This window comes from Peromyscus californicus, unplaced genomic scaffold, assembly GCF_007827085.1.
Source record: "Peromyscus californicus insignis strain IS unplaced genomic scaffold, ASM782708v3 Scaffold_4__1_contigs__length_199733344, whole genome shotgun sequence".
Classification (NCBI taxonomy): Eukaryota; Metazoa; Chordata; class Mammalia; order Rodentia; family Cricetidae; genus Peromyscus; species Peromyscus californicus.
Genome location: NW_026294562.1, coordinates 186,756,803 through 186,783,636, shown reverse-complemented (window position 1 = coordinate 186,783,636; position 26,834 = coordinate 186,756,803). Strand labels below are relative to the sequence as shown.

General features: G+C 45.8%; 3 protein-coding genes across 5 annotated transcripts; 1 reads left to right on the top strand and 2 right to left on the bottom strand.

Annotated features, from left to right (window-relative positions):
- Positions 1 to 1,351: 1,351 nt before the first annotated feature.
- On the bottom strand, positions 1,352 to 8,320 carry Oscar (osteoclast associated Ig-like receptor). The gene is made up of 5 exons (XM_052712101.1): positions 7,139 to 8,320; positions 6,593 to 6,625; positions 2,478 to 2,777; positions 1,946 to 2,227; positions 1,352 to 1,773 (listed from the first exon to the last, which is right to left on the bottom strand). Exons 1-5 carry the CDS (start codon positions 7,173 to 7,175, stop codon positions 1,622 to 1,624), a joined length of 804 nt encoding a protein of 267 aa, XP_052568061.1. The 5' UTR covers positions 7,176 to 8,320; the 3' UTR covers positions 1,352 to 1,621.
- A 127-nt stretch (positions 8,321 to 8,447) lies between these two features.
- Ndufa3 (NADH:ubiquinone oxidoreductase subunit A3) lies at positions 8,448 to 11,008 on the top strand. Its single transcript, XM_052712107.1, has 4 exons — positions 8,448 to 8,539; positions 8,761 to 8,835; positions 10,456 to 10,533; positions 10,854 to 11,008. Exons 1-4 carry the CDS (start codon positions 8,530 to 8,532, stop codon positions 10,943 to 10,945), a joined length of 255 nt encoding a protein of 84 aa, XP_052568067.1. The 5' UTR covers positions 8,448 to 8,529; the 3' UTR covers positions 10,946 to 11,008.
- Positions 11,009 to 11,212: 204 nt separating this feature from the next.
- On the bottom strand, positions 11,213 to 26,830 carry Tfpt (TCF3 fusion partner). 3 transcript variants are annotated; one of them, XM_052712103.1, is made up of 6 exons: positions 26,461 to 26,826; positions 25,715 to 25,973; positions 22,714 to 22,784; positions 11,998 to 12,067; positions 11,710 to 11,916; positions 11,213 to 11,365 (listed from the first exon to the last, which is right to left on the bottom strand). In XM_052712103.1, the coding sequence occupies exons 1-6, from the start codon at positions 26,481 to 26,483 to the stop codon at positions 11,246 to 11,248; spliced, it is 750 nt and encodes a 249-aa protein (XP_052568063.1). In that variant the 5' UTR covers positions 26,484 to 26,826; the 3' UTR covers positions 11,213 to 11,245. The 3 variants fall into 3 exon arrangements, with proteins under 3 accessions (XP_052568063.1, XP_052568062.1, XP_052568064.1); XM_052712102.1 differs by having other exon boundaries at positions 11,680 to 11,916; positions 26,461 to 26,825; XM_052712104.1 differs by lacking the exon at positions 11,710 to 11,916 and having other exon boundaries at positions 26,461 to 26,830.
- Positions 26,831 to 26,834: the final 4 nt, after the last annotated feature.

Here is a 26,834-nt window from a genome sequence, read left to right as displayed (position 1 = left end):
TTAGCACCCAGCACCCACATCGTAGCTCACACAAATCTGTAGTTCCAGTTCCAGGGGACCATATGCCCTCTTCTGACCTCTTCGGGGAGCTAGGCCTGCAAGTGATACACAGACATACATACAGGCAAAACATTCATACATGTAAAAAAATAAATTGGCAGGGGCCAGCCGGATGGCTCAATGGGTAACATGCTTGCTGGTAAGCGTGGTAGCCTGAGTTCAAACCCTGGGACCCGTGGGATGGACAGAGAAAATCCTGAAAGTTGTCTTCTCACCTCCACACACATGCTGAGGCATGTGTATCACCCCTTAAAATACATAATATATAAATATATAAAATATATAATATAAATATAATATATATAATTATAGCAGCCAAGTGGTGGTGGCGCATGCCACTCGGGAGGCAGAGGCAGGTGAACCTCTGAGTTTGAGGCCAGCCTGGTCTGCAAAGGACAGCCAAAGTTACACAGAGAAACCCTGGCTCAAAAAAACAATATATAATGTATGTAAGCTGTGGGATGTCTTTCTGTACACTGTGAATATATGCTGTTCCCATTGGTTAATAAATAAGCTGGGGCTGGAGAGATGGCTCGGAGGTTAAGAGCATTGACTGATCTTCCAGAGGTCCTGAGTTCAATTCCCAGCAACCACATGGTGGCTCACGACCATCTGTAATGAGATCTGGTGCCCTCTTCTGGCCTGTAGTCATACATGCAGGCAGAACACTGTATACATAATGTATAATAAATAAATAAATCTTTAAAATAAATAAATAAATAAGCTGCTTTGGCCTATAGCAAGGCAGCTTAGAGGCAGGTGGGAAATCCAAGGAGAGAGACAGGAAAGAGAAAGGCAGAATCTGGAGAGAGGCGCCAGCAGCAGCCAAAGGAACAACAAGATGCCAGCAGACCAGTAAAGCCACAGCCACATAGCAACACACAGATTTATAGGAATAGGTTGAATTAAGTCGTAAGAGCTAGCTAGCAAGAAGCCTGAGCCATAGGCCATGGCCATACAGTTTATAATTAACATAAGCCTCTGTGTGTTTACTTGGGATGGAGAGGCTGTGGGACCAGGCAGGAACACAGGAAACCTTCTGACTACATACATACATATGTATGTATGTATGTATGTATGTATGTATGTATATACATACATAAATATATATATATATATATATATATATATATATTGTTTTCTAAGTGTGGTAGAATGAACCTATGCTCACAGCAAAGCCAGAAAGAAAGAAAAAGAAGGGGAGAGGGTAAAGGGGGAGGGCAGGGAGGAGATATGAGGGGGGGAGGGATTTTCAAGAGAGGATAAAGTCACTAACATTAACTGAACATCATTTACCACAGGCCAGTCACTGCTTTTAATCCTTCAACAATCCCAATAATGTGGTATTAAACCATTTTACAATCAAAGAAAATATGGTAGTGTTGTCCACTCCCCTGAGAGGTCTAGGAGAGGACCCAGAAGGAAGCTACCGTGCAAAAGGGTGAAGAAGGGTGGTTAATCCAGTGGAGTCTGGACGCCTGGAGCCTTCCGCAGGGGCTAATCACCAATGACCCCGGCTTCTCTGCCCACCTCCAGACAGGATCTTCTCATCCCCACATGCCTACACCCAGTTTTGCTGAGGCAGGAGGCCACCAAAAGCAGAGTTCCTGCTATGCCAGTCAAAAGTAACTAAGATGCCCAAGCAGATGAGGACCAGCCCAGCCACTCCCAAACGAATGAGGTTTCCCTGAGTATAGTCCGAGGAGCCGGAACCTATGGGCCAAAGAGAGGGAGACAGGATGTTGGTGCCATACCCCAGAGTCTTGATGCTCTTCTGCATATCTGACACACAGATGGAGCTGTAGACTCAACTCCCAAGTCTCTAAATTGAATGGGGTTGATGTCCCTGGACCCTTGGGTCTGAAGACGGCCCAGAGCACCTCACCTTCGGAGCTGATGACCAGTGGCGGGCTGCGCTGTGACAGCACATAGGGAGCAGATGGTGTGTGGTAATAACAACTGTAGGTGCCAGGAGCCTGGGCGCCCATCAGAGGGAAGTCAGCCCAGGGATACACAGAGTCGATGTACTGCAGAGGGGTTGCCACACCCACACGGTACAGCGCAAAACTCATGCCTGGCATGCGGCCTGCACAGCGCAGGCTTATGTTGGCTCCTGGAGCTACCACAGGCCCAGGCAATGCAACCAGTGTTGGTCTGGGCAGCTGATCTGTAGAACACAGGCAAGGCTTTAAGTAGGCTGGCTTGTCTGTCTCTCTTCGCCCTCCCCTTCCTCCTCCCTTCTCTTCTGACTGCCTCTCTTCCCATCCCCCAAACTCACCCTCCTCTTCCCATATGTGGAAGAATCTCTTAATCTACCTCCCTGTCATCTCTCTCCTTGTGTTCCTCTTCCGCGCCACACCCCACCCTCCACCTTAACCTCACTCCCGTGCCCTTCTCCAATTCCTCCCGGATCTCACCTGTCACCAGCAGCTCTAAGACATTGCTGGACTGGGACCAGACACCGGGTGCCCAGTCTGTCCTGCGATAGCGGCAGTAATAACTGCCTCCCTGGGCCAGAGCCACTTCCTCCAGGAAGAATTCAGCCAGCTCCGTGGACACATCCCGGAAGAACAGGGGGGTAACACCACCAGTTCTGAAGAGTGCAAACCGCCAGGCAGGTTGGGGTGCGCGGCACCTCAAAGTCACGTTGACTCCCGGAGTCACAACTGCAGCAGGATGAGCCCCCAGCCAGGGCTTGGGGTTTGAGGCTGGCGGAGCTTAACAAAGAAAAGTGCTTGGGTGCTCAGGCCCCTCCACCCCAGCAGCCCCAGGAGACTTAGAAGAAGGTGCACAGACACCGATCTCTCCTGATCTTAGATCTCTATAAAGGAGGGGAGGGCCTGGAGTAAAATTACAACTGGCCCAAACTAGCTGAAAATCACAGGAGTAAAACTCTAACTTTGAGCTTTTTTTGTTGTGTTTTGTTTTTGAGGAAGGGTTTCTCTGTGTAGCAGCCCTAGCTGTACTGGAACTTGCTCTGTAGACAAGGCTGGCCTAGAATTCACCGAGATCCTCCTGCCTCTGCCTTCTGAGTGCTGGGATCAAAGGTCTGCACCATCATGTCCACCTCTAACTGAGTTTTCTGTTGTGGAATATTTGTTTACACTGTGAAGATGTGTCTTTGCCAACGCACCTTCTGATTAGTTTAATAAAGAGCTGCATGGCCAATGGCTAGGCAGAAAGAGGTTAGGCGGGACTTCTGCGGACAGAGAGGACTCTGGGAAGAAGAAAAGTGGGACACCATTGAAACATGGAAGAGTGGGACACGGAGAATGGGAGAGGGATAAAAGCCACATCGTGGAACATAGATTAATATTTTTTTTTTTTTTTTTTTTGGTTTTTCGAGACAGGGTTTCTCTGTGGCTTTGCACCTTTCCTGGAACTCACTTGGTAGCCCAGGCTGGCCTCGAACTCGCAGAGATCCGCCTGGCTCTGCCTCCCGAGTGCTGGGATTAAAGGCGTGCGCCACCACCGCCCGGCTTAGATTAATTATTTTTTAAAATGGGTTAATTTAAGTCACAAGAGCAAGTGGGACAAGCCTAAGCTAATGGCCAAGCTTTTATAATTAATAATAAGTCTCTGTGCCGTTATTTGTGAGCTGGTGGCCCAAAGGGAAGTCTGACTACAGCTTTTCCCTGTAGTTATTTGTTTGTGCCCAGAAGTGAACCCAGGGCCTTATGCATTGTGGGTAATCACTCACTCTACCACTAAGATATAGCCTCAAACCTTCTTCATATTTTTTTTTTTTGAGACAAGTTCTTGTGTAACCCTGGCAGGCCTTGAACTTGCTACGTAGAGAAGAATGACCTTGAACTTCTGATCCTTCTGGATTATAAGCATGAGCTACCATCAGGACCACCACCTCCCCTCCCCATCTATGTAGTACTAGGGCCTGGTGGGTCTACCAACCAAGCTAAATCCCCAAGCCCTTCTCCGAAATTTTAAGGCATAATTTCAAAGTATAATACCAGAAATGGTTACTTTGTTTTGTTTGGTCTTACTATTACTGTTTTTTTTGTTGTTGTTCATTTGTTTGTTTTGAGACAAAGCCTCACTGTGTAGCCCAGTTTGTTCTAGACCTCACTAGTGGTGCAGGCTGGCTTCAGACTTGTAATCCTTCTGCCTCAGTTTCCAATTGCTAGGCTGACAGCCGTGTACCACCACACCTCACTACAAGCAGTTAAGGTTTGCCACATGTCAATAATTACTGCTATGGTTTGAACATGTTCCCCAGCTTAATCTTTGATATAACAGTGTTGAAAGGTGGGTCTTTAACAGGTCATAAAATAGTGAACTGAAGAGATGACTCAACAGTTAAGAGTGCTTACTGCTCTTGCAGAGGACCTAGGTTTGGCTTCTAGCACCCACACTGAGCAACTTATAACTACTTGTAACTAGTTCCAGGGGGATCTTGACATCTCTGGCCTCTGCAGGCATCTGCACTCGTGTACATATACTCCCACACAGACACAAACACATACACATAATTAGAAAAACAAAAATAAATCTCTTTCTTAAGTAGGTGATAGAACAGTGGGGTACATGTAACCATTCCTCAGTGAGGGCTAGGGGGTGTGACTCAGTGGTAGAACATCTCTCTACCTCGGTGCCTCGGTGAAGGACTGGGAGTGTTGCTCGATGAGAGAGTACTAGCCCACTACGTACAAGACCGTAGTTTCAAACCATCCCTAGTACATATCCAAACAACAAAAACATAACATGGTCAATGACCCAATAATTCCACTGCCTCAGAATACATAGGCAAACTCTTATTTGTAAATAAATTTAAAATGTAAAAATAACTGTAATGATTGGGAAATATCTCCAAGACAAATTGTTAAGTCTAACATTTAAGACCCAGAGCAGAATGGGTCATGAAATACCAATTTTGATCTGGCAAGAGAAGGGGGAAGTGTGTAAATGCGTGATGTGTATGAATGCATGGAAAGCTTTTTGTAGGATCTGAAGCTTGTTTCAGGAACACAGGAAGGGGAAGAGGAAGATTGTTATATCTTTTAGTAATGACTGAGTCTTTATAACAATGAGTACCCATTAGCTGTATCATTTAAAATAATAGCCAGGTGGTGGTGGCACATGCCTTTAGTTCCAGCATTTAGGAGGCAGAGGCAGGCAGCTCTCTGTAAGTTCAAGGCCAGCCTGGTCTACAGAGTGAGTTCCAGGACAGCCAGGGATACACAAAGAAATCCTGTCTCAAAAAAACCAAAAAGAAACTAATAATAGTAATAATAATAATAATTGTCAGGGACAGGACAGAATCTCTAAGGACAGGCAACTAGATCATCTTATAGTCAGGTTGCCTAGCAACAGGACATTGAGGCAGAGCTCTTGACCCTTTCACCCTGTAAACATCCTATACAAACATCCTGTTAGCTTGCCCCACCTTATGCAGATGACAGCTTCTTGCTCCCCCCACCCTGCAGGAACTATATAAACACTCTTGGAGAAAAATAAAGTTGCACCTTGATCAGAATCTAGACTTGGTGTATTTCCTTTGTATCTCCTGTCCCTATCATTCCGTCCTTAGGGTGGTCGAGAACCCGTTGAAGCCCTGCAGGCAGGGCAAATAATAATAATAATAATAATAATAATAATAATAATAATAATAATAATAACAAATTTAAAATCAGGGGACTAGACAGCTGGCTCAGCAGTTAAGAGTACTTGCTCTTTTGCAAGACTGGGCTTTGATTCTCAGCACCACATGGTGGCTCATAACCACCTATAACTCCAGTTCCACAGGATCCTCAGCTTTCTTCTGAGCTCTGCCAGCTCCAGACATGGATGTGGTGCACATACATGCATACAGGCAAAATACTCATACACATAAAATGAAATAGTTAACTGATAACTCAGATATGAATGGCTTCCCAGATGGTTCTCATTCAAAACTGGAGTACAATGGGAGAACGGTTGAGAGAAAGGAAACACCGTCTCCATCAGAAAACCCAAGATGAAACCATCCTGGGGTAGGAGAATTCTCCTTTTACAGTGAGAGAAGCTGGTATAATGGGCATTGCAGGAAATCCTATGTCTGGACTATGCCAGGATCTGAGCTTACAGTTGACCTATATAATCATATTAAATCCTTACTGCAGCCCATTTTCCAGAGAACGAGATGGAGTCTTCAAGACCCTCGTTTGTTCAAGGCCATGCAATGAAGAAGATGGTCTAGTTTAGGTCTCCTTAATATCCACATTCATGGTCTTCTATACTCACCTCTAATGGTCACCAAAGGGATGAAGGGAAGAGAAGGGAGAAGAGAGGGAAGGGAAGGGGCCAAGGAGGAAAGGAATGGAGGAGGGAGAGGAGAAGGAAGGAGGTGAGGGAAGGAGACAGGAGAAAAAGAAGAAAGAAAAGGAACAAGGAAGTTAGAGGAAACGAAGGGATGGAAAGAGGGAGAAGGAAGAGGAGGAGAGGGGAATAAGGAAATCTGGGGTGAAGCTGGGCATCAAAATAAAATGATTTGGTGTGTGAGCAGCATAAAGGAGAGCATTTGGACTGTGCCACTCACCTGTTGGTGTGAAGTCCGTGTGACACACAGGCCCTGCAGAAGGTTAGGAGCCAGTTCTTTACAAAGCCCTTGTGACTACCAGTCTTCCCTCATTGGGAGCCCTAGAGTCTGATTACACAGTTTCTTTTTCCTCTGGGAAATAAGAATCCTATCCCTGTCTTCTTTAGGATCCAGCAGAACTCTAGACTTCCATTCCCCAGGTACTTAAGAAGCCAGTGGTCTGTCCTAAGAGAGCGGGCCTTTGTTCTCCTTCTTGGGGTTTGGAAGTCTGGATGCCCTCCTCTTTCCAGTGCAGGAGTCCTGCCCATCTGTCATGAGAACTGAATATATTCCTTGACCCTAGATATTACTTACTTTCCTCCTCCCTGGAGATCCAGAGAAATCTATGCTCACCCCATACCCAGCAGTCTGTCTTCCTCCATTTAGGACTCGAGTATCTGGGTACCAGTCCTGACTTTTTTCTAAACTGGATGTTGATTCCAGATAATCAGATATGCTCTCAGCCCAGCCAAGGACCCACCCACACACAGGGGAAGGACAGCTCACAGAGAGTCAACAGCTGGAGTATCAGCGACAGGATCATGGCGGGCACTCTCCGTGGAGCTGGGGAAAAGGCTGACCCTGCCTTCTGTCCTCTGAGGAAATGAAGCAGCACCAGAAAGCCATGTGAGAGCCCTGTTTAGGGAAGAGAGGAGTCAGGTGGAGGCCCCTGGGTAACCGTGTCATTGCCCCATTGTCTTGGAAAAAGTTGCACGAGGGACAGTCATAGCCTCCGGTATTCATTAATTCCATTTAAAAGTAGAGGAGGAGGGCTGGGGATGTTGTAGCGAAGGGGGAGACTGCTTGCCCAGTGTGTTCTAGCCCCAGTGGTGAGAGGAGGGGGGAGAGGGGAAGAGGAGAGAAAAAACAAAACAAAACAAAAAGGAGGAAAAGGGAAAAGATCCTTGGTGCACAATATACACTATGCTGGTGAAAAAGAGAAGGCTCAGATTCCATCAGTGCCTCACAGTCCCGGGTCTTGCTGGCTCAAGCTGATAACTTTTTTTTTTTTTTTTTTTTTTTTTTTTTTTTTTTTTAAGTGATGTGCATGGTCTTGGAGGCTCAGGCTTGTAATCCCACCTACTTTGGACAACCAAGGCAAGAGGATCCCAAGTTCAAAGCTTGCGGCACCAACCTGAGCCATTTAATGAAACCCTGTCTGAAAATAAAAACTAAAGATAGGGCGCGAAAATGTGGCAGTCAACAGTAAAGGACTTGCCTAAAATCCACCAGCTACAGCCTAGGGGCGTGGTTCCGTGGTAGATGAGTAGTCTAGCCTGTTCTGGTTTCAATCTCCAGCGAGACTGAGGGGCGGGGAAAAAAAAATGCTGTGAGCTGCATGCTAGTAACATAAAGCACGGAAAGTCCTTAATCTGCCGGGCGGTGGTGGTGCACACCTTTAATCCCAGCACTCAGAAGGCAGAGGCAGGTGGATCTCTGTGAGTTCAAAATCAGCCTGGTCTACAGAGTGAGTTCCAGGATAGCCAGAGCTACACACAGAGAAACCCTGTCTCAAAAAACAAACAAAACAAAACAAAAAGTCTTTAATCTATTTGGTATCAATTTAGAACTTCCAGAATGAGACACTGTCTAGTTGTGACCTTATTGTAAAGCGGATTTTCTTGACGCATTTTTTTTAAGCTAAAGGAAAAAGTTGAGACCAGCAGGTGTGCAAAGTCCTTGTGGTTTAAATCTTTGCCGCCAAGGTTCTCTGTTCTAGTTTAAAACGTCGGCTAAGCCTCACTCGGAAACTACAACTCCCATAAGGCTTCACGCCCTCGCCTTCTTACTCCGCTACTTCTACTCGGAAAGGCACAGCCCAAGGGGCGGAGCCTCGCGCAAAGGAAGGGACCACAACTCCCAGAGAGCTCCGCGCCCTGATCGCCTCCAAGACCAAGATGGCCGCGAGTAAGTACTGACTCGAGAGGTGCGCGGGGCTCAGGTAGTTCCCAGGGATCCGTGGGCTGACCCGTGAATGAGGCTCAGCAGAGCTCTGGGGACGCGGTGGGATCCGTCCCAGAAGAGGGGCGCGGCGGTCACGAGGGTGCTCTTGCAGAGTAGGAGTGGTAGGAGAGGGTTAGAGGTCACCGCAGCAGCCCCCAAGGGTGACTCTTCTCCCACCTCTCTAGGAATCTCCGCCTTCCTTAAGAATGCCTGGGCGAACCAGCCGGTGCTAGTGGTGTCCTTCTCTATCTGGGGTCTCGGTGAGTGCTCCAGGAGCAAATGTGCATCCTCCACCCTGAGAACATCGGCATTCCACAATTCATCTTGCATCCCCCTTGCCCGTTCTGTTCCGACATTACCGTAGCCTCCTTTCCTCACTACCCTACACACACCTACGCAAGACAGCCTCACTTGTACTTTGACTTCGAAGTGCAGAAGTCTGTCTTAGGCAAATCTCCCAGCAAGCCTCTCTGGTGAAGAACCTGCCTTGGGACAGGGCTGTTCACAGTTCAGATGCACTGAAGCCCTGGGGGATGGGGGTGACCTGTTAAGCAAATTCTGATGACGAAGGTCTGGGGTGAGACCTGTAGTTTGGTAGTTATCACAGTCCCATAGTTATTGTCAGTATCGCTGAGCCGTAGTGTGATAATGAAATTCTAAACCCCCCCACCCCCCACCAGCCACCCAGCACCCTAACTTCAAAGACCTAGAATACCCTAAAGTATGTAGTTTTAATGTAGAAAATGTTAAGATACTTATTTGAGGCATACTGATTCGTTCTTTAAATGTAGAATTACATTTGTATGTGTGCTTATCACCAGTTGGTTGTGGAGGTCAGAGGACTACTTGCTGGAGTCAGTTCTCTCCTTCCACTCTGGGGGTCTCAGGGATTGAACTCAGGTTGTCAGTCTTGGCAGCAGGTACTTTGACGTGCTGAGCTCTCTCACAGCTCCAAGGTTAAATACTTTCTAGAACTGATTTTATTTTTACCTTTTCAGTTTGTTTGTTTTTAGATATAGGGGAACACACAATTTATTTAGCCCAAGCTGGCCTCAAACTCACAGCAGTCTGCTTTGGCTTCTCAAGTTTTATTACAGGCACAAGCAAATCTTTGTTTAAAAGTGTGTGTGTGTGTGCCTGTGGAGGTCAGAAGAGGGAATAGGATCCTTTGGAGCAGGAGGTATAGGCAGTTGTAAGCTAATGAACATGGCTGCTGGTTATTGAACTCAAGTCCTCTGGAAGATCAGCAAGTGCTCTTAACTGAGGAGCCATCTCTCCAACACATTTTAAAAATAGATTTATGTATATGTGTGTTTCTGTATGCCACATGTGTGGGAATGCCCACAGAAGCTATATGAGTTTGTGTCAGCAACACTGGTCTATTAACATTCCTGTTGCCAGGTGGCAGTGGTGCACACCTTTAATCCCAGCACTCGGGAGGCAGAGCCAAACGGATCTCTGTGAGTTCGAGACCAGACTGGTCTACAGAGTGAGACCCAGGACAGGCACCAAAAACTACTCAGAGAAACCGTGTCTCAAAAAAAAAAAAAAAAAAATCCTGTTATATACCCACCTCCACTCCCGAAGACTCTTGGCTATAGCCCACATGGGCTAATCCAAAAGCTGTCAACTTGTGACCAGCCTTTGGGCCTCACGTGTTCTTGAGTACTAGGCTCTGACCTCTCTGCTACTCCCCACTTCAAGATTTACACTGACCTCTGATAAGTGGGGATGGTGGAGTGCTGAGGGACACACCAAAGGGCCCTCCTGGTTGTGCTGGCTCTTCCTGCTCCCCTTTGCCAGGGCTCGGTTTCTGCCCTTTCCCTACCCCTCGAGAGCCACTTCATCCTTGGATCTCACATTTATGCCTTTCTCCACAGCTATAATTATGCCCATAATCAGCCCCTATACCAAGTATGCTGGCATGATCAACAGAGCCACACCCTACGTCTACCCAGGTGAGCAGAGACGTGTGCTGGGGGAGGGGCAGGCACAGCTGTGTAGGAGAGTCCCTGCTGCATTTTGGATGTTCTTTGTACTTTTAACTTAACATGTTTTGAGTTTCTCTCTCCAGATTTCTGGTTCTGTGTTCCTCTGTCCCTGTTAGAGATATCTCCCTCATTTGGCTGTCTCTGCCGCTGCTGAATCTCTGGCCCTTACTCTCCTCTTTCTCACCTGGCATCCAATACTGTCTCTGAATATATAGAGACAGACTACCTCTTCTCTACAGGACCCTAGAGATCTGCTGATCTCAGTGGCTCATCCTTTTATTTCACAGTGCCTGTACGAGATAATGGGAACATGCCGGATGTGCCCAGCCACCCCCAGGACCCTCAGGGCCCAAGTCTGGAATGGCTGAAGAACCTGTGAATACTCCTGCTGATGGAAGAGGCCCCCTTCCCTGTTGCCCCCCAATAAAAATGTGAAAACCAACCATACAGTCTTTTCCTTGGTGAGTTTCTTTTGTTGTTGTTTTGAGAGAAGAAAATCTCACTATTCATGTAGGCTAGGCCGACCTGGGACTCAAGTGTGTAGCCAGGGTGGCCTCACACTTATGGCAATCTTCTGCCTGGGCCTCCAATCCCAGAATCTGAGTGTTTCAGGGATGGGAGCAGTGGACAGTGGCCTAGACAAGTATACATGGGGAGTCTGTTTATTGGGGAAAGAGGATTAGTCAAAGGGTGGGCTGGCTAGGGTAGGGTAGGACAGCAGTTTGTCCGGCCCTCGAGAAACCCAACTTGAATCCAAGGCCTCATCTGCTTCAAAGCCAAAGTCTTCCTCAACCTTAATCTGGAAAGATAAGCAACAAGATGTGAGTGGATATGGAGACCTAGGAGACGTACCCCGCCCTCAACACATGCACCCAATCAGCCTGTGGGCACCGGTTTCTGGGCCATTCACTTTCCAGCAGCCCTGCCTGACAAGTATCCCTCAACTGACTTCCTCTGTTCCCACTGTTCCCACATCTAGTCATTTTCTTCTTCAAACTCTAGCCTAAATTTTCCAACTCCTCTTCCCTGTCCTACCTGACTTTAATCCTGATGCCACTCTGCCCAGCCCTCCCCCAGCCCCAAACCCCTCAAAACCCAGCCCAAGATTCTCACCACGCCTTGGCCCCAGCCCTCGGCTCCCACCTGTACTGGGGCCAGTTCTGGGGTCAACGAAGCCCCCACCCGTGGTGCCCTCCGCCTCTTCCGCCCACTGGGCCCCTCGCCAGGGGCTGGACTGCTGGGGTCTAGGGGTGCAGGTGTCCTTTGGGGTGGGGAAAGCCCCTCTTTCTCTGGAGGCTCGTTCTCAGCATTGCCTGGGGTGGGGACATCTGTGCCTTGGCTGCCATCATCCTGGTAAGATGCACATTGGAGGCAGTTAAAGACTTAACTGGACTCCCCACTCCCCCAACCTGCCTGGAGACCAGAGCTCACCTCCAACACAATGGTGAACTGGCTAGCCCGGTAGTCATCCCCATAGGAGTCCAGCACCCTCATGAGGAACCTGTGTGGACAGAGATGCAGGCTCTGTGGCATCGTATCTTCTGGGGGAGGGAAGTAACATCATAAAGTCCAGATCTCCCTTTACTTTAATCTAAAGTTGTCCCAAATTAGAAAGGTTTGGAGCTCTGCGGCCTCAGAGCATAGCCTGGGAACCTGTCTGACCCAAAGTCTGTGAATGATAGGTTGCATACTTTCCCGATCTCTAAAGTACACAGTGTGATTGTCAGCATTGGCAAACATTCAGTTGAATTCCAATTTTGTTGTTGGTAATGAAGACTGAATCCAGGGCCTTGAACATGCTTCACAAGTATTGCACCGCTGAGCTAGGAGAACCAAACTTCTTATTTATTTATTCATTTATTTGTTTTTGAGATAGGGTTTCTCTGTGGAATAGCCTTGGCTGTCTTTGCTTTGTAGACCAGGCTGGCCTCGAACTCAGTGAGATTCACCTACCTATGTCCCATGAGTGCTGGGATTAAAGGTGTGTGCCACTACACCTGGCTCCAAACTTTGTTTGTTTGGTTTTTTTTGTTTTGTTTTGTTTTGTTTTTGTGACAGGGTCTCATGATCTAGCCCTGGCTGGCCTTGAACTTACTATGAAGAACAGGCTGGCCTTGAAGTTACAGAGATACACATGCCTCTGCCTTCCAAGTGCTGGGATTAAAGGTGTGCACCACCATGCTTGGTCTCCAAACATTTTTTGTTTTGTTTCTAAGACATTGGCAGACTCAGCACCAAATAAAACAGTACGGAGGAACGCACCTGTAATCCTAGCAAGAATTACAGTCAGGCAGGAGGATCAGAAGTACAGGGTTAGTTTGAGGCCGGCCTGGGCAACAGGAGACCCTGACTTGGGCGGAATGTGGGGTGTGAGAAAAGCTAGCTGAACAGAGGAGGGCATGGCAGAAGAACACCTCTGGCAGTAGGAGACCGTGTCAAGGCACTGAAGTGCTGCGGGGCTGTTGAGTTCTACATAAAGCAAGCCACCCAAGCCAGGCCACACTGGCTCTCATGAGGATGCTCACTCTCACTATGCCAGTGAGGGCACTGAGAGGCTGTGAGCAGAGGGATAGGCTGTCTGTCTGTTTTTCAAGACAAGGTTTCTCTATATAGTCCTGGCTGTACTGAAACTCGCTCTGTAGACCAGGCTGGCCTTGAACTCAGAGATCCTCCTACCTCTGCCTCCCGAGTGCTGGGATTAAAGGTGGGCGCCACCGCCTGGTTTGTCTTATATTTGAAGATTGTGTGCCCAGTCACCAGATTCTGATATAACAGGTCTGGGGTGAGGCTGGGAACTTGATTTTGTGACAAGACCTCCTAGTGGCAGGGTATGACAAGTGGTCCAGAGACCCTCTGGGAATGTGGCTGTGATCCAGGTAGAGAGTTTAGAGACTTCATCACTCAGCTTGGGTGGCTAATTTCTCAGCTTCATGTTTTACCTACAAAGGCCAACAACCCCTATCATCAAGTCCCCTGATCCTACTGTAAAGTGAAATCTTGACTAGCCAAGGAGTGAGCATCGAAAAAATTCCAGCATCCAGGAAGAAACAAACAAAAAAGCCTGCAATATACAGGGAGAGCCTTTCTCTCTAGCCAAAACAAAAAGGCCAGAGAGATAGCTCAGCTGTTAGGAGCACTTGCTGCTCCATCATGAGGATCCGGGTAGCCACACCAGAGGGTTCACAAATCCCTCTAACTCCAGCTCCCAGGCTCTCTTATGGTCTCCACAAGTGACCTACATGGGTGCATATAAACAATCACACATAGAGACACAAAAGATTTTTTAAAATAAACTAATTAAAAACAAACACCTGGGCATGGTGGCACAAGCCTTTAATCCCAGCACTTGGGAGGCAGAGGCCTGCAGGTGGATCTCCAAGTTCGAGGCCACACTGGCCTACACAGCGAGTTCTAGGACAGTCAGGGCTACACAGAAAAATCCTGCCTTGAAACAAAACAAAAAAGAAAACAAACAAGGGCCGGAGGGGTGGGGGCATGCTGCTCTTCCTGAGGACCTGAGTTCAGTTCCCAGCATTCGCATTGGGTAGCCCACAACTACCTATAATTCCAGCTCCATTCTCACACTTTTTTCTTTTACAGTACTAGAGGTTGAATCCAAGGGCTTAGAGAGATGGTTCAGCAAGAGTACTGAATGCTCTTCCGAGGACCCAGGTTTGAACCTAGTAGTAGCCACATGGCAGCTCACAACCTTCTGTAACCCAGGGATCCAATGCCCTCTTCCTGTCTCCTTGTCCACTTCACGCACGGGGTGCACTGGCACACATGCAGGCTGTAGGGAAGAGGGGCTGGCTAGAGAAACCCACCCTGACCCTGGGCCCAGAACTAGGGAAGGGTGGTTCAGATCAGAGCCATCTCAGCCCCGGGCCAACTGACGTGTGAAACATTGAAGATACAATAGAAGAAATCGGTTCATCAATCAAAGAAAATGTTAAATCAAAAAACTTATAACACAAAACATCTAGAAAATCTGGGACACAGTGAAAAGACCAAACCTAAGAATAATAGAAATAGAAGAAGAAGAATCCCAGCTCACCAGGCGGTGGTGGCGCACGCCTTTAATCCCAGCACTCGGGAGGCAGAGCCAGGTGGATCTCTGTGAGTTTGAGGCCAGCCTGGTCTCCAAAGCAAGTTCCAGGAAAGGTGCAAAGCTACACAGAGAAACCTTGTCTCGAAAGAAACAACAACAAAAAAAATTCCAGCTCAAAACCTCAAGAGAATATATTTAATAAAATCACAGGACAAAAATGTCCAAACATAAAGAAGGACATGCCTATAAAGGTACAAGAAACTTACAGAACACCAAATAGATTGGCTCAGAAAAGAAAATCCCTGTGCCACATAATAATCAAAACACTAAACATACAGAACAAAGAAGAATATTAAGAGCTGCAAAGGAAAAAGGCTAAGGAACATATAAAGGCAGAACTATTAGAATCACGCCTGACTTCTCAAATGAGACCCTAAAAGCCAGAAGAGCCTGGACTGATGTCTTGCAGACTCGTAAGAGACCATGGATGCCAGCCCAGACTAATATACCTAGCAAAACTTTCAGTCACCAGAGATGGAGAAAACAAGATATTTTATGACAAAGTCAAATTTAAAACATATCTATCCACAAATCCAGCCCTATAGAAGATACTAGAAGAAAAACTACAACCCAAGGAAGTTAACTACACCCATGAAAACATGGGCAATAGATAATCTCACACCAGCAAAACCCAAAGAAGGGAAACACACACACACACACACACACACACACACACACACACACACACCAACTACAACCACTACCAACAACAACAACAAAAGAACAGGAATTAAAAATCACTAGTCATTAATATCTCTCAATATCAATGGACTCAATTCGCCAATAAAAAAACACAGGCTAACATAGTAGATATGAAAACAGGATGCACCCTTCTGCTGCATACAAGAAACATGTTAACATCAAAGATAGACATTACCTCAGAATAAAGGGTTGGACCTAAGAAGGAAGCTAGTGTAGCTATCCTAACATCTAATAAAATCGACTTCAAACCAAAATTAAACAAAAAAGATGGAGAAGGACATTTCATACTCATCAAAGGAAAAATCCACCAAGATAATGTCTCAATTCTGAACATCTATGCCCCAAATGCAAGGGAACCCACATTTGTAAAAGAAACATTACTAAAGCGTCAATCACACAATGAACCCCATACATTAATAGTGGGAGACTTCAACACCTCACTCTCACAATGGTCATCCAGACAGAAAGAAAACAGGGAAATAACAGAACTAGCAAACATTATGACTCACATGGACCTAACAGATATCTACAAAACATTTCACCCAAACACAAAGAATATAACTTCTCAGCACCTCATGGAACCTTCTCCAAAACTGACCATATACTCAGCCACAAAGCAAGTCTCAACAGATACAAGAAAATTGAAATAACCCCCTGCATCCTATCAGACCACCATGGATTAAAGCTGAATTTCAACAACAATAGAAACTACAGGAAGCCTACAAACTCATGGAAACTAAACAACTCTCTACGGAGTTACCAATGGGTGAAGGAAGAAACAAAGAAAGAAATTGAAGACTTCCCAGAATTTAATGAAAATGAATGCACAACATACCCAAACTTGTGGGATACAATGAAAGCCATGATAAAAGGAAGGTTCATAGCACTAAATGCCTTCATGAAGAATTTGGAGAGATCTCATACTAGTAACCTAACAGCACCTCTGAAAGCTCTAGAACAAAAAGAAGCAAACACACCCTAGAGGAGTAGAAGGCAGGAAATAATCAAACTGCGGGCTGAAATCAATAAAATAGAAACAAAGGGAACAATACAAGGAAGCAATGAAACAGAGTTGGTTCTTTGAGAGAATCAACAACATAGACAAACCCTTATCCAAACTAACCAAAAGGCAGAGAAAGAATATGCAAATTAACAAAATCGAAAACAAAAAGGGAGACATAACAACAAACAATGAGGAAATCCAAAGAATCAACAGGTCATACTTCAAAAACAGGTACTCTACAAACCTGGAAAATCTAAAAGAAATGGACAAATTTCTTGATAGATACCACTTATCAAAATTAAATCAAGATCAGATAAATAATTTAAAAAGAACTATAACCCCCAAGGAAATAGAAGCAGTTCCAACCAAGAAAAGCTCAGGGCAAGAAGGTTTCAGTGCAGAATTTTACCAGACTTTCAAATAAGAGTTAATACCAGTACTCCTCAAATTATTCCACAAAATAAAAACAGAAGAAACATTGTCAAATTCTTTCTATGAGGACACAGTTACCCTGATACCCAAACTACAAAAAGATTGAACAAAGAAAATTACAGACCAATTTCCTCATGAACATTGATGCAAAAATACTCAATAAAATACTGGCAAACCAAATCCAAAAACACAATGAGAAGATCATCCACCAAGATCAAGTGGGCTTCATCCCAGAGATGCAAGGATGGTTCAACATACAAAAATCTATCAATGTAATACAACACATAAACAAACTGAAAGAAAAAAACCACATGATCATCTCATTAGATGCTAAAAAGGCCAGTGACAAAATCCAACACCCCTTCATGATAAAGGTTCTAGAGAGATCAGGAATACAGGGAACATACCTAAACATAATAAAGGCAATTTACAGGCGTGGTGGCACACGCCTTTAATCCCAGCACTCGGGAGGCAGAGGCAGGCAGATCTCTGTGAGTTCGAGGCCAGCCTGAACTACAGAGTGAGTTCCAGGATAGGCGCCAACACTACACAGAGAAACCCTATCTCAAAAAACCAAATAAATAAATAAATAAATAAATAAATAAATAAATAAATAAAAATAAAGGCAATTTACAGCAAGCTGACAGCCAACATCAAATTAAATGGAGAGAAACTCAAAACAATTCCACTAAAATCAGGAACAAAACAAGGCTGTCCATTCTCTCCATATCTACTCAATATAGTACTCAAAGCTCTAGCTAGAGCAGTAAGAAAACAAAAGGAGAATTGGACAAGAAAAATTAGAAATTCAATTTAGTAAACTGGAAAAGAATAAGTTAAAGTATTGCTATTTGCAGATGATATGATAGTATACATAAGCGACCCCAATTCTACTAGGGGACTCCTACAGCTGATAAACATCATTATCGAAGTAGCTGGATAGATACAAGATTAACTCAAAAAAATCAGTAGCCCTCTTATATACAAATAACAAAAGGGCTGAGAAAGAAATTAGGGAAACAACACCCTTCACAGTAGTCACAAACAATACAAAACTTATTAGGGTAACTACCCAAGCAAGTGAAAAACCTGTATTGATAAGAACTTCTAGTCTTTGAAAAAAGAAATTGGGGACAATATCAGAAAATGGATTAACATAGTAAAAAGGGCCAAATGCAATCCCCATCAAAATTCCAATACAATTCTTTACAGAACTTGAAAGAACAATACTCAATTCATATGGAAAAACAAAAACCCAGGATAGCTAAATAATCCTGTACAATAAAAGAACTGTCAGAGGTTATCACCATCCTTGATTTCAAGATCTACTACAGGGTTATAGTAATAAAAAACACATAGTATTGGCATAAAAACAGACACATTGATCAATGGAATTGAACCAAAGACACAGACATAAATCTACACACCTATGGACAGTTGATTTTTGACAAAGAAGTTAAACATATACAATGGAGAAAAGAAAGCATCTTCAACAAATGGTGCAGGCATAACTAGACGTCGGCAGGTAGAAGACTGCAAATAGATCCATATCTATCATCCTGCACAAAACTCAAGTCCAAGTGGATCAAAGACCTCAACATAAATCCAGTTACACTGAACTTGATAGAAAAGAAAGTGGGAAACAGCCTTGAACGCATTAACACAGGAGACAACTTTGTGAACAGAACACCAGTAGCACAGACACTAAGATCAACAATTAATAAATGGGACCTCATAAAACTGAAAAGCTTCGGCAAGGCAGAGGATAACATCAATAGGACAAAATGGCATCCTACAGAATGGGAAAAGATCTTCACCAAACCCACAACCAACAGAGGGCTGATCTCTAAAATATATTAAAAAAATTCAAGAAACTAGAAATCAAAAAACCAAATAATCCAATTAAAAAATGGGATACTGAACTAAACAGAGACTTTTCAACAGAAGAATCTCAAACAGTAGAGAAAAACTTAAAGAAACGCTCATCATCTTTAGCCATCAAGGAAATGCAAATCAAAACAGATCTGAGATTACACCTGTCAGAATGGCTAAGATCAAAAACACAAATGACAGTCTATGTTGGAGAGGATGAAGAGCAAAGGGAACACTCCTCCACTGTTGGTGGGAGTGCAAACTTGTAAAACCACTGTGGAAATCAGTATGGTGGTTTCTCAGAAAATTGGAAATTGATCTACCACAAGACCCAGCCATACCACTCTTGGGCATATACCCAAGGAATGCTCAATCATACCACAAAGATACATGCTCAACTATGTTCATAGCAGCATTATTCGTAATAACTAGAACCTGGAAACAACCTAGGTGCCCATCAACTGAAGAATGGAATAAGAAAATGTGGTACATATACACAATGGAGTACTACTCAACAGAGAAAACAATGACAGCATGAAATTTGCAGGCAAATGGATGGAACTAGAAAATATCATCCTGAGTGAGGTAACCCAGACCCAGAAGGACAAACATGTTCTGTACTCACTCAGAAGTGGACACTAGATGTAAAGCAAAGGACAATCAGACTGCAACCCACAGATCCAGGGAGACTACATAGCAGGGAGGACCCTAGGATGACTGTGGCTTATAATGTTTTGGTTTTACTCAATCACTGGGCAAGCTTCAGTGAAACATTTCACTATTAAAAAAAGAATCTGTACTGTATCAAGCTGATGATAGAAAAAAAAATTAAATATATAAATAAAAAAAAAAAAAAAAAAACCCAAAACAAAACACAAATGACCCATTATGTTGGAGAGCATATGGAGCAAGGGGAACATGCCTCCATTGTTGGTGGGAGTGCAAACTTGTACAGCTACTTTGAAAATTGGCATTACGGTGATTTCTCAGAAAATTAGGAATCAATTTACCTCAAGACCCAGTTATACCACTCTTGGGCATATAACCAAGGAATGTTCAATCCTACCACAAAGATACATGCTCAGCTACGTTCATAGCAGCATTAATCATAATAGTCAAAACCTGGAAACAAACTAGATGCCCTCAACTGAAGAATGGATAAAGAAAATGTGGTACATTCACACAATGGAGTATTACTCAGCTATTAAGAATGATGACATCAGGAAATTTGAAAGCAAATAGATAGAACTAGAAAAATATCATCCTGAGTGATGTAACACAGACCCAGAAAGACAAACATGGTATGTACTCACTCATAATTGGATATTAGCTACAAAGTAAAGGATAACCATGCTATAAACCACAGACCCTGAGAGGCTAGGTAATAAGGAGGGCCCAAGGTGGGATGCTTGGATCTCCCTGGGAGTGGGAAATAGAAGACATTTCTTGGGTGGACTGAGGGAGGGTAGAGATGGGAACATGAAGGATAAGGTTGGGGAATGGGCGGGGAGAGTACTGAAAGAGACGAGTGGAAAGGAGGGGTAATCTGGGGTCAGGTAGAAACCTGGGATAAGGGTAACTCCCAGGAATCTACAAGGATGATCCCAGCTAAGACTCCCAGCAATAATGGATACATAGCCTGAAATGGCCATTCCTGTGGCCAGGCAAGACTTCCAGTGGAGGGATTGGGATACCAACCCAGCCACATAACCCTCGATCTACAGTCCGTCCTGCCTATGGGATGTGCTGGGGTAACAGTGGCATAGAGGGAGTGACCAACCACTGACGCATGCCAGGAGAGTAAGCCCATCCCTGACACTGCCTGGAGTGCCAGCACCCAGAGGCTGGATGACCCAGAGACCTAGGATAGAACCAAAATGACTGGAGAAAAAAAAATGTCAATGTAATATTGCCTAAAGATATTCTGCCATACTCATAGATTGGTGCCTAGCCCAGCTGTCATCAGAGAGGCTTCATCTAGCAACTGATGGAAACAGAGACAGAGACCCACAGCCAAAGAAACATTAGGCAGAGTTTGGGGAATCCTGCTAAAGAGAAAGGATAGAAGGATTGCAGGAGCCAGAGGGGTCAAGGACATCACAGGAAAACCTACAGAATCAACTAACCTGGTTCATAGGAACTCATTAGGAATCAACAATCTGAGCCCTCTACATACGTGTGACAGTTGTGTAGCGTGGTCTTCTTGTGGGACTCCTAACAGAGGGAGTAGGGGCTGTCCCTATGTCTCTAACCCTTTTGCTGGCTTCTGAAATATTATTTCTCATACTGGGTTGCCTTGCCCAGCCTTAATACAAAGGGAGGTGCTTGGTCTTACTGCAACTTGATTATGTCATGTTTTGTTGATACTCATGGGAGACCTGTCCTTTCTTGAACAGGAGTAGATGGGGGTGGAGGAGAGGTAGTGGGGAGGACTGGGAGGAGAGGAGGAAAGGGAAACTGTGGTCAGGATATAAAATAAATAAATTTAAAATAAAATTTTAAAAAATGACAGAGAGATTGAACTCAGGACCTTGCACACGCTAGGCAAATGCTCTATGGCTAGGCCACATGCCCAGCCCTTCTTGGGAGATTCTAGGCAGATGCTCTACTAATGAGCCAAAACCCAGCCCCTCACTGGATTTTTCCAGGCAAACACGATATTACTTCTGTCCTCTTATGATTTATTTTTATGTGTATAGCTATTTTCATATGCATGTGTGTGTGCATGTGTGTGTACCTTGTACATGCCTGACACCCACAGTGGCCAGAAGAGGGAGTTGGATCCCCTAGACTGGAGGTACAGACAGTTGTGAGCCGCCATGTAGGTGGTGGAAATTGAACATGGGCCCTCTCCAAGAGTAGTAAGTACTCTTAACCACCAATCCACCTCTCCAGCCTGTAAATTTAAATTTTAATTTATCAAATATAAGCAAAAATAGCCATCTATAGCTAGCTAGAAGCTACCATACCTGACAACGTATCCTAGGAACTGACTACTGGGTGATGCTGTGGAACAATCTTTTGGCACACTATGAATATGTATTACTTCCACTGGCTAATAAAGAGCTGACTGGCCTATAGCTCGGCAGGGGGAGGTTAGGCAGGAAAACCAGACTAAGAGGATGCTGGGAGGAAGAAGGGTGGAGTCATGGGAGTTCAGAGGAGTTGACAGAGAGATGCAGAGGGAGCAGGAGATGAATGTGCCATGCTAATAAAGGTACCACCATGTGGCAGAGTGTAAATAAGGAATATGGGTTAATTTAAAATGTAAGAGCTAGTTAGTAACAAGCCTGAGTTATTGGCCGAGCATTTATAATTAATGTTAAGATTCTGAGTGGTTATTTGGGAGCAGGTGGTTGGGGCAGGAAAACTCCACCTACAGGGTGAGGATCTGGGAGTGTGAAGACTGAGCAGCAGGGATGGTTGAGAAGGAACTGCCTAGGAGTATCAAGACGCCAGGAAAGTGTTCTTAGGGAGGGCCCATAGAGTCCAATGTGCCAAGCTGTGGAACTGAGAAGAGCTTGGTGGACTTGGCCTCAAAGAGCTCTGAATCGTAAGCTTGTTCCTGTGTCAGAGGGATACAGCAAGTGGGCAGCTGACGGTAGGGCTCAAACCCTACCTGACCATGGGGATACCAGTGCCCGGCAGGAGGTACTGACCTGAGCTTGCCACAGTGAACTCTAGCTCAAGCCTCGATGCAGACTCCAGATGCTGCTGCTTGCTACCCTTAATGTCGGAGGATGCAGCTCAGAGACTCAGCAAGTAAGCGCTACGCTGCTTCCTTCCTGCGGTCCTCTCTACTTACACCGAGCAAACGCTCTGTCCTACCCCTTAGTCCACTCCCAGGGCCAGCTCTTTTCTCCAAGACCCAATTCCATTTCTCCATTTATCTCATTCTGGACCCATGTCTTCAGCTTTGTCTCTGTGCCTTGTGAAGGCCAGGAAGATGAGAGATGGTGCACAGGGTGAAAGGTGGTGGGAACATGTCGGGAGCAGAGGTGCTGGACCCACAGAGCATGCAGAATGGTACCTGCGCTCCTGCTGGAGTCTCCGAGTTATCCTTTGCACCTGATGGAGCCTGTTCAAGACTCGCTCATTCACCTGCAGGACAGCAGAAGAAATGCAATGGTTTGAATGAGAAATGTCCTCAGAGGCTCTGGCATCTGAATACTTGGTTTCCAGTTGTTGGCACTATTTGGGGAGGTCTAGGAGGTGTGGCCGTACTGGCGGAAATACATCACTGGGACCAGGCTCTGAGGTTTCAAGAGCCTCACACTGTTCCCAGGGCTGTTTCTCTGCTTCATGCTTGCTGTTCAAGGTGTGAGTTCCCAGCTTCCTGATGCCTCTGCTCCACCATTTTGGATTTGAACCCTCTGGAACTCTAAGCTAAAATAAACTCTTCTTCAAGTTGCCTCGGCCATGGCATTTTGTCACAGTAACAGAGAAGTAACTAATACAGAAGCCTGGGTCAGCTGGACTTCATCTATTGTCCTATTCACTTATTCAGTGTTTCTAATGCCATGCCTTCCATGTACCTAGCTCTATGGAGACATCTCAGGGCCCAAGGCCCTACTTCATTCACTCCTTTCCCCGGCCCACCATGAGTTAATCCTCTATTAGACTCCCCAGAACACACTCCTGGTCTAGACATGGTCTTTCCACATGTTCTCTTGTCCTCTCTCTCTATTTATTTTGAGCCAGCATCTCACTATTAGTCATGCCTGGCCTAGAACTTGCAGAGCTCTGCCTCCCCTTAATCTTTTCTTTTCTTTATTTTTTTTGGGGGGGGGAGGGGTCTAGACAGGGTTTCTCTGTGTAGCCCTGGCTATCATAGAACTTACTCTGTAGACCAGGCTGGTCTTGAACTCATAAAGACCCACTTGCCTCTGCCTCCTGAGTGCTGGGATTAAAGGCGTGCACCACCACTGCCTGGCTCCTTTATTTTTTCTTAACACACACATCTTCTTTACTTGGTTTGCTTACTGTCTGTCTATCCACCCACAACATAAGCTCCCAGTGACAGCAATGTGCCTGTGTCCCCCAGGCCTAAACAGAGCCTGCCTGGTAGAGCCTCAGTCAAACCTTGCTGAATGAATGATTACAGAAATTTCCACTATGAATCTGAAATACTTCCTTTTTTTAGTTACTGTTCTATTGCTGTGAAGAGGCACCATGACCAAGGTAAATCTTACAGAAGAAAGCATTGACTTGGGCTTGCTTATAGTTTTAGAGGGTTAGTCCATTATCATCATGGTGGGAAGCAGACGAGCATGGCTCTGGACCAGTAGCTGAGAGACTTACATCCTGATTTGCAGGCAGCAGGCATAGAAAGAGACTGGGCTTGGCATGGCCTTTTGAAACCTCAAAGCCCACCCCCAGAGACACACCTCCTCTTATAAGGTCACACCTCACAATCCTTCCCCAATAGCTGACTAACTGGGGAACAAGCACGCCAACATACGAGCTTATGAGGGCTAGTCTCACTCACCCGCCACACCCTCACGGGCTCAAGCTTTCAATGCATGGCTCTCAGTTGTTGGTGGGAGGCTTGGGAAAGTTCCAGAAGTGCATCTGCCTAGCTGAGATCAATTATTAGGGCTGGGCCTCTGAATGTTATACCCAGTCTGTGGTTCCTGTCTTCCTCTCTGCTTCCTGGTACACAGTGATGTGAAAAGCCTCTTACACGTGTTCCTGCCTACACAAACTGAGCCGCTCTACTGAGCATCCTCACCATGATGCACTGGAGTCATGAGTCAAAATAAATCTTTCCTCCTTTAAGTTGCTTCTGTTGGGTGCTGGAGTCACAGAAATGTAAAAGTCATTAATATAAGCACCAAAGTGTTTGGCAGACACCAACAGTCTGCATGTTAGGTATTAGACCCGAAGATGGCCACTGTAATAAGGGCCATCGGGAAGACCATTAAGCCAATATGTGAATGATAAATAGGAGACAAATGAGCAACAAGTCAGAAAGAAAACACTTTGGCAAGGAATAGCCCCTGAAGTTTCTGAAGACCCCAGCCCAGGCATGGAAGGAAAGGGATGTGACTCAGACAAACAGAGCCTAGGACATGGGCTAAATGTCCAATATGTTCCTTCTGATCAGAAAGACCCCCAATTTCCTGCTCTGCCACTCATCAGCTGTGTGGATTCTTGCAAATTACTCAACTTGAACTTGGATTTCTAAATGTGGAATCTATTCTTAGTGGGGTGAATTAAGAATGGAGGCTTAGGGGATGGAGCAACAACTCGGCAGGTAAGAGAGCTTACTTGGGGGAGGGGAAGTGTTGGAGAGATGGCTCGTTGGTTAAGAGCACTGGCTATTCTTTCAGAAGACCCAGATTCAATTCCCAGCACCCATATAGTGGCTAACAACCATTTGTAACTCTAATTCCAAGGGATCCAATGCCCTAGTCCAGTCTTTGTGGGTATTAAGCATGCACAACATGATGCACAGACATACATGCATGCAGGCATACATACATGCAGGCAAAATACTCATAAACATTATGTGTGTGTGTGTGTGTGTGTGTGTGTGTGTGTGTGTGTGTGTGCTCTGAATGTGGGCAGCACCATTTTCATGGACTGGAACCTGGAATTTAATAAAAAGGAAAAGCGAAGCTGAGCACCAGTATCTCTCTCTCTTTCTCTCTCTCCTTCCTGACTATGGATGCAACATGACTAGCTATTTCAGGCTCTTGCCACCATGGCTTCTCCGCCATGATGTATCCTCAAACTCTAAGCCAAAGTAAGCCCTTCCTCAAGTTGCTTTGTCGGGTATTTTATCATGACAACAAGAAAAATAAGGAATACATATGTTCTGAAAGAGAGCACTCCGGGTGCCTGGCAGATTTCGACCCACGTGGATCTGTTCATTTGTTCTAGTACGAGAGGACACGAGAAGAAGAGAAGGAAACTGGGAGGAGGAGGAGGAGGAGGAGGAGGAGGAGGAGGAGGAGGAGGAAGAGGAGGAGAAAGAGGAAGCAGTTTAGGCTAGAGGACCCCCAAAATGGGAATCCACACTCACCTACCTGCTCGATCTCCCGGCAGCGCCGACCTAGCGCCTGGTACTTTCTTCTGTTTAGTTCCCGTTGGCGACGCCTGCGACCCCGAGCTGCCTCTTCCTCTTCATCCCGCTCCCGGAGTCCTGAACCACCCAGACCACCGGACACAAACTCCACTTCTGTCTCTAGCTCACTCTCCAGGATGTGGCCACCAAACAGGGGAGGCAGAGCCAGCTCTGAGCCTGGTGGCGCTGAGAACTCTTCAAAGCCCACGGCTGCCATGGTCCTATAAGGCCGATAGGTTTCAGGAACCGTGCTCTCCAGTCCCTCCTCAGACACTCGGGTCCAGGCCCCAGCCTTCCTCCCGCACACCCTGGGGTCCAGGCCCGAGCCCTCCTCCCTAACACCCAAGAATCAGACCCTAGCCTCCTTCCTCACCCTCAGGAGTCCAGGCCCTACCCCTCCTCCCTCACATCCAGGGGTCCAGGCCCCAACAACCCTCCTCCCTCACTCCTAGGAATAAGACCCTAGCCTCATCCCTCAGATCTTGGAAACCACGCTCTTCTTGCTCTCAGATCCATGAGGGCACACAAACTCCTAGTCTTCTTCCCTAGGATGCTCCAGTACAGCTACCAGCACCCCAAAAAGATTCTAAAAGAAAACAACTTCACAAACTACAATCCCCACCCGCCTTAAGACCACTCCGGTCGACTGCTGCACATCACGCAGCAGTGTTTTCGGATTTCTCGTTTACACAAAGCTCCGCTACTCACCCCTCTCTCTGTTCCAGCTCCATTTCTTGGATCAGGAGACACCTCAAGCCTCAAATAGGTGGCGCCGTGCACAAAACTACCTGTCCCATTAGGCCTTGCGACACAGGAAAGCTTCGTGTCTTCTGGGAATTATAGTTTCCTAATCCCCACCTTCGTTTGCACCCGACTCCGAATTGCGGCTTGAAGTCCTTGATGTATCCTCTAGCGCCTCCACCGATCGTCTTCGTCGACACCGTCTTTATCCCTGTCTCGTCGCCGTGTCATAGAGCCAAAGCGATTTTCCACTTACCAGGCTCAACCCACAACGTCGTCGCACCAACTCGCCGAGCTCCACTTCCCGGCTTGCCGTCCAGCGAGAGAGGACGCTGCTAATA

What these genes read in the sequence shown, in the direction of transcription:
- Oscar (XM_052712101.1), bottom strand. Translation starts at nt 7,175, where the DNA reads ATGATCCTGTCGCTGATACTCCAGCTGTTGACTCTCT. An exon ending in ACTCCAGCTGTTGACTCTCT is followed by an intron (nt 6,626 to 7,138) that starts GTGAGCTGTCCT and finishes AACCTTCTGCAG; the next exon opens with GGCCTGTGTGTCACACGGAC. An exon ending in CACGGACTTCACACCAACAG is followed by an intron (nt 2,778 to 6,592) that starts GTGAGTGGCACA and finishes TTCTTTGTTAAG; the next exon opens with CTCCGCCAGCCTCAAACCCC.
- Ndufa3 (XM_052712107.1), top strand. An exon ending in CTTCTCTATCTGGGGTCTCG is followed by an intron (nt 8,836 to 10,455) that starts GTGAGTGCTCCA and finishes CTTTCTCCACAG; the next exon opens with CTATAATTATGCCCATAATC. An exon ending in CACACCCTACGTCTACCCAG is followed by an intron (nt 10,534 to 10,853) that starts GTGAGCAGAGAC and finishes TTTATTTCACAG; the next exon opens with TGCCTGTACGAGATAATGGG.
- Tfpt (XM_052712102.1), bottom strand. Translation starts at nt 26,483, where the DNA reads ATGGAGCTGGAACAGAGAGAGGG. An exon ending in GCTGCCGGGAGATCGAGCAG is followed by an intron (nt 22,785 to 25,714) that starts GTAGGTGAGTGT and finishes GCTGTCCTGCAG; the next exon opens with GTGAATGAGCGAGTCTTGAA. An exon ending in AGTTCACCATTGTGTTGGAG is followed by an intron (nt 11,917 to 11,997) that starts GTGAGCTCTGGT and finishes GCATCTTACCAG; the next exon opens with GATGATGGCAGCCAAGGCAC.